The following is a 12697-nucleotide window of genomic DNA, read 5'->3' on the forward strand; positions in this document are numbered from 1 at the left end:
TTAATTTCTTGCAAGCTCATATGCCATCTAGCCTCTGAATACTTCACTGTGTGAGAGATGGCAGTGGAAGAGGCAAATAGCATCCTAGTACCATTAATGAAAATAGTTTTGACCTCACGAACTTGCTGAAAGGTTGTTGGGACTACCACATTTTGAGATACTTTGTGGATTATTTTTTGAACTTCATGAAATAATAGTTGTTTTATAAATCTTGCTTCAGATTAAAAGTGATATTTTTAACACATGAACTCACTGAAGGGAGAAACTAGGAGATGTAAATGAACGGAAAAAAATTCATCATTTGTTAAAAAAAATATGAACATGACAATTTTATGATTAGTAGAGACTCAGCAAAGTAAAGTTATTTTAACACCTATTTATTGAAGGATCTCCCAGTATAAAAAACGCCAAATAAAGATAAGTCATAGAGTTTGTAGATGGAAGGATCACCAGGATTTCTTAAAAGCAATGAAGCTGTGCACTTAAACTGACAGAGACAAGGCAGGCTTTTCTGCACACAATCGTTTGATGTGGTAAACCACATAATGCTCACATTATGAGTATATGGCATTGGTTTTTCACACAGAAAAAAAACAAACATACCTATATGTCTTCTTGTCATTTCTACTGTAGCATTTCGGTTGACGTTGGAGAGTAAACCTAAGCAGAATCTCTCTGAATTTGATGGATCTGTGAAGCCGTCTACAGTAAGTGAGGGCTGTGATGCATGGAAGGTCTCTCCAACCCTCTGGTTTAATTCATAATAGGCTATTGAACACCAAAATGCAGGTTCTGAGTATGTAACTGGCTGCAAGTCTAGGGCAGAGGAAACCAAACCCATAAGAGTAAGAAATGTTGTGTGAACAATTCAAGCTAAGAACAGGCTGAATATTATCATCTTTACATGCTCTATGCCAGCCTATCCTGGCAAAAGCTCAGGAAGTAGATCTAATTTCTACGTCATGAACTCCAGTTTCAGTAGATCATACCAGATTTTCAATTTTTCAATTTCCCCCATCTCATTAAGACATCCAGTCTTCAAACTTAATAAAGCTAATTTTTGGTAGAACTAAGTGGAATAAAGCTGGAGCAAGAATTAATATAGTCGATGGCCACAAGAAGGAAAAATGTCACAATAATAGGATACAAAATGACACACTTTTGACATTTGTCTATTTTAATATCAAATCTTCAGGGGTTACCCTAATTACAAAAATATAAAGCACCCCCTTATACACACACACATAAAAATAAATAAATACAAAGAATGTGCAAGTAGAAACAGAACATGGATTCAAAAGAATCTATATATTGCATGGGAAAACTAGGATCCCATGTATTTAAGTTCTATAATTTTGATTATAAACCATCACAAGGAATATCATTTAAAAAATGACCATTTTTATAGAATAAAATCCAAATGTGTCAAATGAAGAGAAATTGTGAAATAGCAAAATAGTCCAAAAATAAACTACAGAATACTTATACACACACACATGTACATACACATGCACACACACTAGCTCTCACACAGCCCCCAAACCACATATTTGTGGTATGTGTACACATATTTACCTCTTATATTAATAATTGCTATTATAATATATATCATAAAATAACATACCCACAAATATCTAGTCGTAATGTCATAAAATTTACTGTGACTAAAGAATATGGTTTCCATGAATAAACAGATTATAATTTCTTATATGTGCCAGTAGAAAAGCGGTTTAGTAATATTGAGGCACATTACCAGTATCATTTTTAAAAAGCACTAACTTGAACAATTACTCGGTTATTTATGGGCTCCCTTTCTCATATATAAAATAATGACCAAGAGGACATTTAAATAATACAGTATAAAAAAAAAACAGTGGAGGGAAAATATTTGCAACTTACCCAAACTATGATTAACAGGGGAAAGAGTAGTAGGAGATAGTTCTGCTGGGGATCCTGAAATAAAAGAAGTTAATTTAAAAACAGATATGAAGTATTTCCAGAACTTCTGACCAAATAATACAATATATTATAATTAAGCATCACAAATAATAAATAATTTACATCCCAAGCATTATAAATATACAGCTGCTTGGTTCTGGTAGGGTAGCTCAGCTGGTTAAAGTATTGTCCTGATAGGCTAATAAGGTTATGGGTTCGATCCCTGGTCAGGGTACATACAGGAATCAACCAATTAATTCATAAATAAGTGGAACAGATCAATGTTTCTTTCTCTCTCTAAAAATCAATAAATATAAATTAAAAAAGATATACAGCTGCTTTATGTTAGTGTAATTTTGGAGGCTTCAATATATAAAAGGTAAAAAAGGCGTAAAATAGCCCTAACCGGTTTGGCTCAGTGGATAGAGCGTCGGCCTGCGGACTGAAGGGTCCCAGATACGATTCCGGTCAAGGGCATGTACCTTGGTTGCAGGCACATCCCCAGTGGGGGCTGTGCAGGAGGCAGCTGATCGATGTTTCTTTCTCATCGATGTTTCTAACTCTCTATCCCTCTCCCCTTCCTCTCTGTAAAAAATCAATAAAATATATATATTAAAAAAAAAAGGGCGTAAAACAGTCCTAGCTTCTAGTCACAGAGTTCCCCTTCCCAAAGGCATCCAGTGTATTTTTCCAAAAATAATCTATGTATCAAGTAAGTAAATATATTCTCTTCTGTGCCCCCTGTTCTTTATATACAAATGTAATATAGTTCTTAACTTAGCTTTTAAAAGATTGAAAGATTGCAATGACTAATTTGCACATTTTGCATACTTTCAATTACACCTGAAGGACAGACTCTTAAAAGAGGAACTGCCAGGTCAAAGGGCCGTGGTTCCATCATTTTGATAGATTTTGTCAAAATTGTCACCTATAGAGCTTATACTGGTTCACATTCCGGGTAACAACAAATGGTGAGGGGACGCTCATGTTACTGTTAATAGATAAGAACATGGTCTTAAAAAGTACAGTTTTAATTTGTGTTTCTCTTATAAATGACATTGAGTAGCTTTATACTTATTTATATTGTATTTCCTTTTTGTGAATGGTCTGTTCTTTTCCTTTGTTCTTTTCTCTGTTGTGGTTCTAATCACTTTTCTTACTGACCTATAGAAGGCTCTTTATGTTTAGGCATCTTAGTTAGCCCTTCCATACTATGAGTTGCAAATATTTGATTGTTTTATGACTCTTCACCCTAATTCTGATTAAGCAGTATTAAAAAAAAAAACCAACTTATGTGATATAACTTACCAAGCATTTTGAGATTTATCACACTTTGGTAAAACAGTGGTAACAATGGATATTCTTGTTTTACTCTTAACTTTAAGAGAATACTTCTAGTATTTTCCCATTAAGTATAATGCTGGCTTTGATAATGAGAGAGATAGCATTGCTTATTTGGGATTTTTAGATCAATACTTCCAACCAATACTGGTCTGCAGATTTACATTGCAAGTGCAATATATACTACTTCATAATTATAATCTAGAAGCTGTATGCCTTTCTTATGCTCTCTAACAGTTTAAAGAGCATTTTAATAACACATTCCTTAGTAGTTTGATAAGAGATTCTGTGTCAGATTGTTTGCAGTTAAACATTTTCTAGGGTTTATTCTAAGACATTTCTCTATTTCTTCTATGACAGTTGATAGCTCTATTTTTTGGAGTCAGTTTGGTAGGTTATATTTTCTTAGAAAATTACTCATGACTTCCAGTTCTAGGTAAGCAAGCTTACTCTAATCAAGAACATATGGGGAGAGGGCACAGATATACAAAATAAGAAAAAGAAGGTAGAACTGCAGACACAGAAGAAAAAAAGCAAAAAACCAAAAAAACACACAAAAAAACAAAACACAAAACCACTCAATACCACACAACTAATTTAAATACATTTGTTGTAAATTTGTTCAATAGTTATATATAACTAGAGGCCCGGTGCATGAATTTGTGCACTACTGGGGTCCCTCGGCCTGGCCTGCAGGATTGGGCCGAAACTGGCTCTCCGACATCCCCCGTGGGGTCCTGGATTGTGAGAGGGCACAGGCCAGGCTGAGGGAGCCCACTGGTGCACCATCGGGGCCAGGGAGGGACATGGGAGGTTGGCCCAGCTGAGGAGGGACTGTGGGAGGGCTCCAGGGCATGTCCGGCCCGTCTCACTCAGTCCTGATAGGCCAGACCCCAGCAGCAAGCTAACTTACAGTTCGGAGTGTCTACCCCCTGGTGGTCAGTGCACATCATAGCGAGTGGTTGAGCAGCCTTAGCATATTATGCTCTGATTGGTTGAACGGCTGACCACTTAGCATATTAGGCTTTTATTATATAGGACTATAAATTTTGTTTTCTGATCATCATTTTCTATACCTTTTGGAAAAGTTATATAAAAAAAAACATGACCAACAGCTCCCAAGCTTCACATATATAGAAATGGCATAAACGTAGAATAAGACAGGTCAGACCCCCTTGTGTACCTCTCCTCCCCACACTATTATAACCATGACACAAAATACCAGGCAGCACAAGTAAAATGGTAACCCCAATAAAAAACAAACAACAACAAAAAAAACAGATGAATAAAAAAGAGAACAGATGAAAATTTTTAGAATTAGAAGAGAACAGTTTTCCATAACAAAATTAAGTTCTCAGGTTCTTTATTTGTTCCTCATTTTGAAAAATCTGTTGGCAAGTCCCAGCAGGTACAACTAAGAAAGGTCAAAATATATTTAGAACAATAAAATAAAACTCACTGCTGTTTCCTGAAGCTGTTATAAAATAAACAAAGCTACTATTAGACATGGAGGAAACTGCCCAATTTTTAACTTCTTAAATACTTATCAGAAATGACCAGTAGTTACATTTCATTAATATAAACTAGTAGGAGTTCACTCAGAAGTGATATAAAGAATTTAGGAATTACAAAAAGAAAGATTCATTATAATCATACATATATGGATATATATACATAGATATATATAAAGTTTTTAAAAGTTCAATTAAGGTAACAATTTATTAACTAACCAAAGTTTTTTGAAACATTTTTACAAACACAGGTTAACTGACAATTAACCTACTAGTTATTCATATATACATATTGTTACTAAGGTCTGGAATTTCCTATTATGAGAAATAAAAAAATATCCTATTTCACTGGTTTGAATCATCGGTTTCTGTTACTTTTAGCTAAAACATCTACAGAAATGCTTGTGCATGTATCACTGTATGCCAGTTCTATGTTACTCTCTAGTATTATCTTATTCACAACACCCACCATCCAATCAAAAAAACATGAGAATGCAAAGTAGAAAAAAAATGATCCAGAAGCAGACCTATATATAAATCAGATACTGAAATTATCAGATTAAGAGTTTAAATGAATCCCTAGCCAGTTTGGCTCACTGGATAGAGCGTTGGCCTGCATACTGAAGAGTCGAGGGCTCCATTCTGGCCCTGGTTGAAGCTCATGTGGGAGACAACCAATCAATGTGTCTCTCTCATATCAATGTTTCTCTCTCTGTCTCTACCCTTCCCTCCCACTTTCTGAAAATCCATGGAGAAAATATTCTCAGGTGAGGATTAACAACAACAACAAAAAAGTTTAAATGAAAATTGTAAAACTGAAAAATAAGATGATCTAAAATGAATTCACTATTTTGGTTTAACAGCAGACCATAAGTTAGACTCACACACACACATTATCACTTGATTTTCACCAAAGAATCCAAGGTAAATCAACAGAAAAATAAAGTCTCCAACAAATGGTACCAACACAACTAGACAAATGTCTACGCAAAGGAATGAAGAGCAGAAATGTGTGCAGTAGTTCCCTAATTCACGGTTTCACTTTTCGTGGTTTCAGTTACCTGTAGATATGAAGCATATTCACACTATATACGCTACCACCCATTAGTCTCTTAGTAGCTGCCTAGGTTATCAAATGGACTGTTGTGGAATTGCAGTGCTGGTGTTTAAGTAACGATTATTTTACTTAAAAATGGCCCTAAACACAAGAATAGGGATCAACCAAAGAAAAGCCTTAAAGTGCTTCCTTTAAGTGAAAAGGTGAGTACAGTAAGATATTTTGAAGAGAGACCACATTCAGATAATTTTTATTACAGGATATTGTTATAATTGTTCTATTTTATACTAGAGGCCCGGTGCACAACATTCGTGCACTGGGGGGGTGTGGGGGTCTCTCAGCCCAACCTGCACCATCTCCAATCTGGGTACCCTCAGGGGAGCCCTCTCCAATCCGGGAGTTTCTGTCTGTCTTTGCAATCATATGACTGAATTGTCTGAGACCCCAAATCAGTTTGGTTTGTTGCTCACAGAATAATAGAGGCATTTTTTTTTTCTTTGCTTCATTGGTAGAGATTTCCTAGAAGTTTTAGGATATCTTCCCTTTAATTTTTCCTAGACACTCTGATTTTACTTATGTCTCTCATCTTTGCTTTCCCTCCATTCCCCATCACAACAGTAACTTGCTCCAGGCTCACTTTGCTCTAGTGTCTAGGGCAGCCGTGGGCAAACTACGGCCCGCGGGCTGGATCCGGCCCGTTTGAAATGAATAAAACTAAAAAAAAAGACCGTACCCTTTTATGTAATGATGTTTACTTTGAATTTATATTAGTTCACACAAACACTCCATCCATGCTTTTGTTCCGGCCCTCCGGTCCAGTTTAAGAACCCATTGTGGCCCTCGAGTCAAAAAGTTTGCCCACCCCCGGTCTAGGAGCTCCGTCTGCCACCAAAACTACTATTCCCAGAATTCCTGGTGCTCCCCGTGATCTTGGTTTTCCCTTCCTGCTCTGTCTCTGTCCCATGGCCTCCCACTCTGACAAGCTCTCCCTCTCTGCTCTCCGCCCGGCGCCTGTGTATGCAAAATAACCTGCCAGCTTTGTCTGGTTAATTTGCATACTCACTCCTGATTGGCTAGTGAGCATAGCAGAGGAATGGTCAATTTACATGTTTCTATTTTATTATATAGGATTGTCGTTAACCTTTTACTGTGGCTAATTTACAAATTAAACTTTATCCTAGGTATGTATGTATAGGAAAAAAACATCCTATATAATAAAAGACTAATATGCAAATCGGCCAAATGGCATAACAACCGGTCACTATGACGCGCACTGACCACCAGGGGGTAGATGCTCAACGCAGGAGCTGCTCCCTGGTGGTCAGTACACTCCCACAGGGGGAGCGCCACTCAGCTAGAAGCCAGGCTCATGGCGAGTGCAGTGGCTATGGTGGGAGCCTCTCCCACCTCCTCAGCAGCACTAAGGATATCTGACTGCCAGCTTAGGCCCGCTTCCCACTGAGCGGGCCTAAGCTGGCAGTCAGACATTCCCTGAGGGCTCTTGGACTGCAAGAGGGCACGGGCTGGGTTGAGGGACCCCCTCAAGTGCACGATTTTCGTGCACTGGGCCTCTAGTAGTATATATAGGGCTCTGTATGATCCACTATTTCAGGCATCATTAGGGGGGTCTTAATTCCTGCAGATATGGAAGGACTAGTGTATATTCATTTTATTGTTCTTGCCACACACATTTCAGCTATATTATAAAATAGGCATTTGTACACCAATTGGATCCTTGTGGTCTTTTGTGTCTGGGTTCTTTCACTTAATGCTTTCAAGGTTATTCCATGTTGTACCATGGATCAGTACTTCATTCCTTTATATAGCTGAACAATAGTCCAATGTATGGATTTAATTTATCCATTCATTATTTGATGGATAATTGGGTTGCTTCCACTTTTACATGAACACTTGGGATACAAGTTTACCATGGGTGTGTACAAAATTACTTTTCAATTTTCTTGGGCATATATCTAGGAGTGAGCTTGCTAGGTTATATTGTTATTCTATAATTTAATTTTTGAGGAACAGCAAATTTTTCCAAAGCAACTTAACTATTTTATACTTCCACCAGAACCATATGAAGACTCCAACTTCTCCATATCCCCATCAACACTTGTTATTATCCTTCTCTTTTTATTATGACCACTAGAGGCCCAGTGCACAGATTAGTGCACAGGTGGGGTCCCTCGGCCTGGCCTGCAAGGACTGGGCCAAAACCAGCTCTGCAACATCCCCTGAGGGGTCCCAGATGGCGAGAGGGTGGTTCTCAGGTGACGCACCCCGGAAATGGGCTCCCCCCTCTCTGGTTCAAGGTGCATCACCCCTACGTTGAGATGTTCCTGCATTGAGTGTCTGCTCCCTAGTGGTCAGTGCACGTCATAGCTACCGGCCAGTCGGCAGGTCACTTAGCCCTTTATATATATAGATTCCAGTAGGTGTAAAGTGGTATGCCACTGGCTTTCATTTGTGTTTCCCTGATGGCTATCATGGCATTCACTTTTAAATGTAGAGTAGCAGTTGACCATCATGGGGCAAACAGGAACATGGTTGATTCAGGAATACAATTCTTCAATATACAGGTGGGTTAGAAAGATACATTTGAAAAGCCAAATATCACTTGCAGAAAGACATTTGCATTTCCAACAATCATTAGATTATCTATCTTTCTTGGTTATCTACTACTCTGAACACCTGTAAGTATGATTACCTATAGTAGAAGCTTCCTTACCTGGAAGTCTAAATAATGGAAGGATTTAAACAACAGAATTATTGTAAAAGCCTGCCCACCCCAACTTCCCCCCACCGCCAATGTTAATTCATTTAAGAATAACTTAGATTATCATAACTGCAGAATGCTTTACTATAAACTGTAGAAATTTGTCAGGTTGTAATTTTAAGGTGTCCAATCCTTAAGATACTGACAGGTTGAAATGGATCAAAACAGACAATTACAATGACATCTACTTCACTAGCAACCTATTAGTTCTGGTGGATTATACATTATTACATAACAACTGTTTTAAAGCTTTGAAGTGCATAATATTTATTATATATTGAAATGTATTCTCCATTGTGTTTGGAATCGATAGCTGAATTAATTAGAAAGTAATTTCATTAGGTGAGGTACAAGATACTTTTTGTAAACAGTCTACTATAATTCAGAACTCACTCTTATGTTAAAAGAGCACTGAAAGATGAGTCACATCCCTTACTTCCAATTTCCTCTGAAAATCTGTTATTGGGCCAATTATGAGCTTTCATCACAAAGATATTTAATCACAGGATAACTAAAACTTTCAACAGAATCACAGAATATTTACAAAGAGAAATAACCGAGTGTTCTCAAATTCTTATTTACTCTAACAAGAACAAATTTTACCAATTATTCTGCTGGGCAGCATATGTTAATTTTTCATGGACAACAGGGCCCTTTGATGGCTCAAATATAATTAATTCAAGATAAAAAATTTTTTTGATGTGTCCCAACTTCTCTAAATTTAAGAGTTATGAATAACTCATGTGAGTTTCAAATAAGGCAAAAATGGTTATCTAATTGCTAAGGTATTTTGAAAGATTTTTTTTTTTTTTTACCTGTATCCATACTTTGGTTCAACTGTTGATCACTTGTTTCTCCATCTTCACTGATATATCCAGGAGGTGGTGTTTCTACATAAATTTAGAACAAATCAAGTACAGTTACAATTTAATCTGACCTTTTCTACCAGCTACCAAAGATAACCCAACGAAACGCTCTGATTAACAAACATAAATGTTATGTAACGTCATTATAAAAAGCAGTATTGGATACTAAGAACTTAGAATTCAGGCTCTGGTCCAAACCTTATAGGCAAAACCTTAAAGCCTACTTGAAATACAATTGAGCTGTTTGGGCATATTTTCTTAACTATTATTTACATATCTGGCTCATTCTCCTATGTATATTTTCTGGGGCAAGAGCCAAAAATATAACTTCAAAGATACCTCAGTTCTGGATCAGTATATTTCAAAGACATTAGTACCTACAATGTGTTTTGCTTTTTTTTTTTTCAAACTAATGGCCACCATGGATGAGTATTTAGATAACTAAAGGAATCTCCCCCTTGCCCCTCAGCCTCACCACACACACACACACACACAATTTCAGATTATAGAGTAATACAGGCTTACATCTTCCACTAAGTTTTATAGGGCAAAATATGATAATATACTTCAGGACTGGTCTTGAATTCTACCAAAAAGTGTATTTCTCCAAAGATTCCTAAGCAGTAATTCCTGAATATTAGAGCAGAAAATTAAATTCAAATACAGATTACTGCACAAAACGGAGGCAAAATACTCCCTGAAAATAAATAAGATTCCAGTGTGCCATTTCCAATATGTTTATTCAGGAGGCATATGAATACCTGAATAAGCTTCGTGTAAAATAAAAACATTTATACAATTTTAACAATTACAATTTTGAATGAAAAATAAGTTTAAATGATTATCAACAGTTTAATATATACATTGCTGGAAGTTTTAAGCAATTCAAATAATGCAGACACATACTTTAAAAGAATTCTGTAATTACATGTGGAGGAGAAAGAAGAGGGTTAATGGTTTTCTTCATTTATCTTTTTTTAAAAAAAATATATTTGTATTGATTTCAGAGAGGGAGAGGGAGAGATAGAAACATCAATGATGAGAGAGAGTCATTGATTGGCTGCCTCCTGCACACCCCTCCTGGGGATCGAGCCCACAACCTGGGTATGTGCCCTTGATCGGAATCGAACCTGGAACCCTTCAGTCTACAGGCCAACACTATCCACTAAGCTAAACCACCTAGGGCTCTTCATTAACCTTTTCAATCTCCCTTCAATAAGCTAACTACAAATTTTAACTTCTTAATATCAAACTCTTAAGTGTCAATACCCCAAAATTTTTAATACTGAAATTCTAAGAATACTTTCATATGTTCAAACGATGAAGAACATGAAAGAGTAATATATAACCATTATGCACTATTTCAAAGGTTAAAGGTGATAAAATTAAACAGAGCTAAGCTTTGCCAGTCTAACTGCCTATGTCTCAAATTCTAAGTAGAAATACTTTTAAATACTTTATCCTAGTTTATTTTTCACCATTTTTATCTGTAAAATAATAATAAAGTCATTAGCATTTTGGAGAAAATATTAAATTTCCTTTAGAAATGGAATAAAAAGCGAAACCTTAGGTTTTACTATCAGTCAGAGCTGGGTAAACCCCACTGTCCAAAAAAACACAAATAGGTACATTTCATTTTTTATTTCCTTCTTTGTAAAATACCCAAATCTAAACAAATAGAGAAAACACAAGTCCAAACATCTCCACAAATGAAAGCCACTAAGCATTTTGATTAACATCCTTCCAAATAATTATGGGTACATGGTCTTGTAAGACTGTATGCTTACTGGTACCTCTGTTTCCTAATATTGCTAAGTCCCACTTCAAAGACTTAAAATGGCTCTCCCTCTCCTCATGCCACACACACAACTCTAGTTTCAGCAAACTCTCTCTAGGAAATGTCCTGTTTTAGTCCTATTTCCCCATCATCCTAGCCCTCATACTGCATTCCACTCATCACTACTTCCTAACTTAAAAAGTTTGTTTCCTAGCAACCCAAAGAGCAGTCTTAAATTCCTATTTTGTAATAAAATAGTAATTAAAGAAATGCACATTTAAACAATCAGAAGATACTTTCTAACTTTAAAATTAACTATTTGGAAAAATCCTTATGTTTTAAAAATTGTCTTCAATGAACAGGCATTATCTTCATGATGAAACACATTAAAGAAATGTTTTATGTGCTTGAAAATCTAAGTTCCTTACATATTTTCAGTTGTATAAAAAAATAAGAGTGGGATAGAGGAATATTGCAAAAAGAGAAAAAAATTAACATCAAAAAATCCAATGTATACATTGGATTTAATCTTCATCCTAGTATACCTTTAGTTTCTGCTAAAAGGGGGAGGGGCAGAAAAGTAAGAAAACATTAGTTGTTCTCCTAAAAAATTGTGAAAAATTAAGGGTAGGCAGCTACCGTATCATGGAATATGTTGTTAGATCCCATAATACAATAATTAAGGCAGACGTTACTGAGACTCAGCTTAAAAAGAACTAAAATACTTCATCTCCCACAGAAATGTTACACCTCTCTTAAACATTATCTATGAAAGTAATTATTTGGTCAATTTTTAATTACATTTGTTTCAGGAATAGTTTTTTCCTGTATCATTTATTTTGCTTACATTCTATATCTCTCTTAGCTTCAACAACTAAGATAAACTTACTAAGATCTTTTCTTTTCTGCTTCTCAGAGTACTTTGATTAAAGCCACTGCAAAAGAAAATGAAATATAAAGTAAAACTTTTCTCCAGACAAAAATGTTTAATGTACGAGGTTTATACATTTCACAAAAAATAATCACCCAATAGATATTTTTCTATTTAAAATCCAAAAGAATTTTTTAAAAAGTCAAACCACAGCTTACAAATGCTTGAAAGTTTATGAATAAAATTTGTATCTATCCCAATTTTAGGAGGTTCAGAAAGCAAAATACCTGGAATGTAATTACTTTGTGGCTCAATTCCCGCTGGGAAATTAGTGTTTTCTGGAATGGAGTGGGTATAATCATCCAGAGGCGGTAGTTCTGTCAGGATCTCAGTGTGCCGTGGTACTAACACAGGAGGCAAAACTAAAAAGTAAAAACAATCCAAGTTAATGGCAAGGAGCAAGGGGTAGGGAACAGGACCTTTATTAAAAGTTTTCACACACAAAAAAAGAAAGTAGCCTGCTTAATTTTTAAAATTTAGGGTCCACCTATTTGGTA

At 36.0% G+C, this 12697-nt stretch overlaps 1 protein-coding gene across 9 annotated transcripts in view; it reads right to left on the reverse strand.

Annotated features, from left to right (window-relative positions):
* SMAD2 (SMAD family member 2) overlaps positions 1 to 12697 on the reverse strand; it is a 61060-nt gene that overhangs the window by 7587 nt on the left and 40776 nt on the right. For 6 of the 9 annotated variants that reach the window (XM_081096912.1, XM_081096911.1, XM_081096908.1 and 3 more), the window contains 4 exons: positions 12428 to 12562; positions 9442 to 9516; positions 1900 to 1953; positions 604 to 816 (listed from right to left, as the gene is read on the reverse strand). In XM_081096912.1, the coding sequence (XP_080953038.1) occupies positions 604 to 816; positions 1900 to 1953; positions 9442 to 9516; positions 12428 to 12562 (477 nt within the window). Of the gene's footprint in view, positions 1 to 603; positions 817 to 1899; positions 1954 to 4738; positions 4754 to 9441; positions 9517 to 12427; positions 12563 to 12697 lie in introns of all 9 variants that reach the window. The other 3 variants (XM_081096906.1, XM_081096909.1, XM_081096910.1) reach the window with 1 other exon arrangement.

Source organism: Myotis nattereri, assembly GCF_964212035.1.
Source record: "Myotis nattereri genome assembly, chromosome: 8".
In the NCBI taxonomy this organism is placed as follows: domain Eukaryota; kingdom Metazoa; phylum Chordata; class Mammalia; order Chiroptera; family Vespertilionidae; genus Myotis; species Myotis nattereri.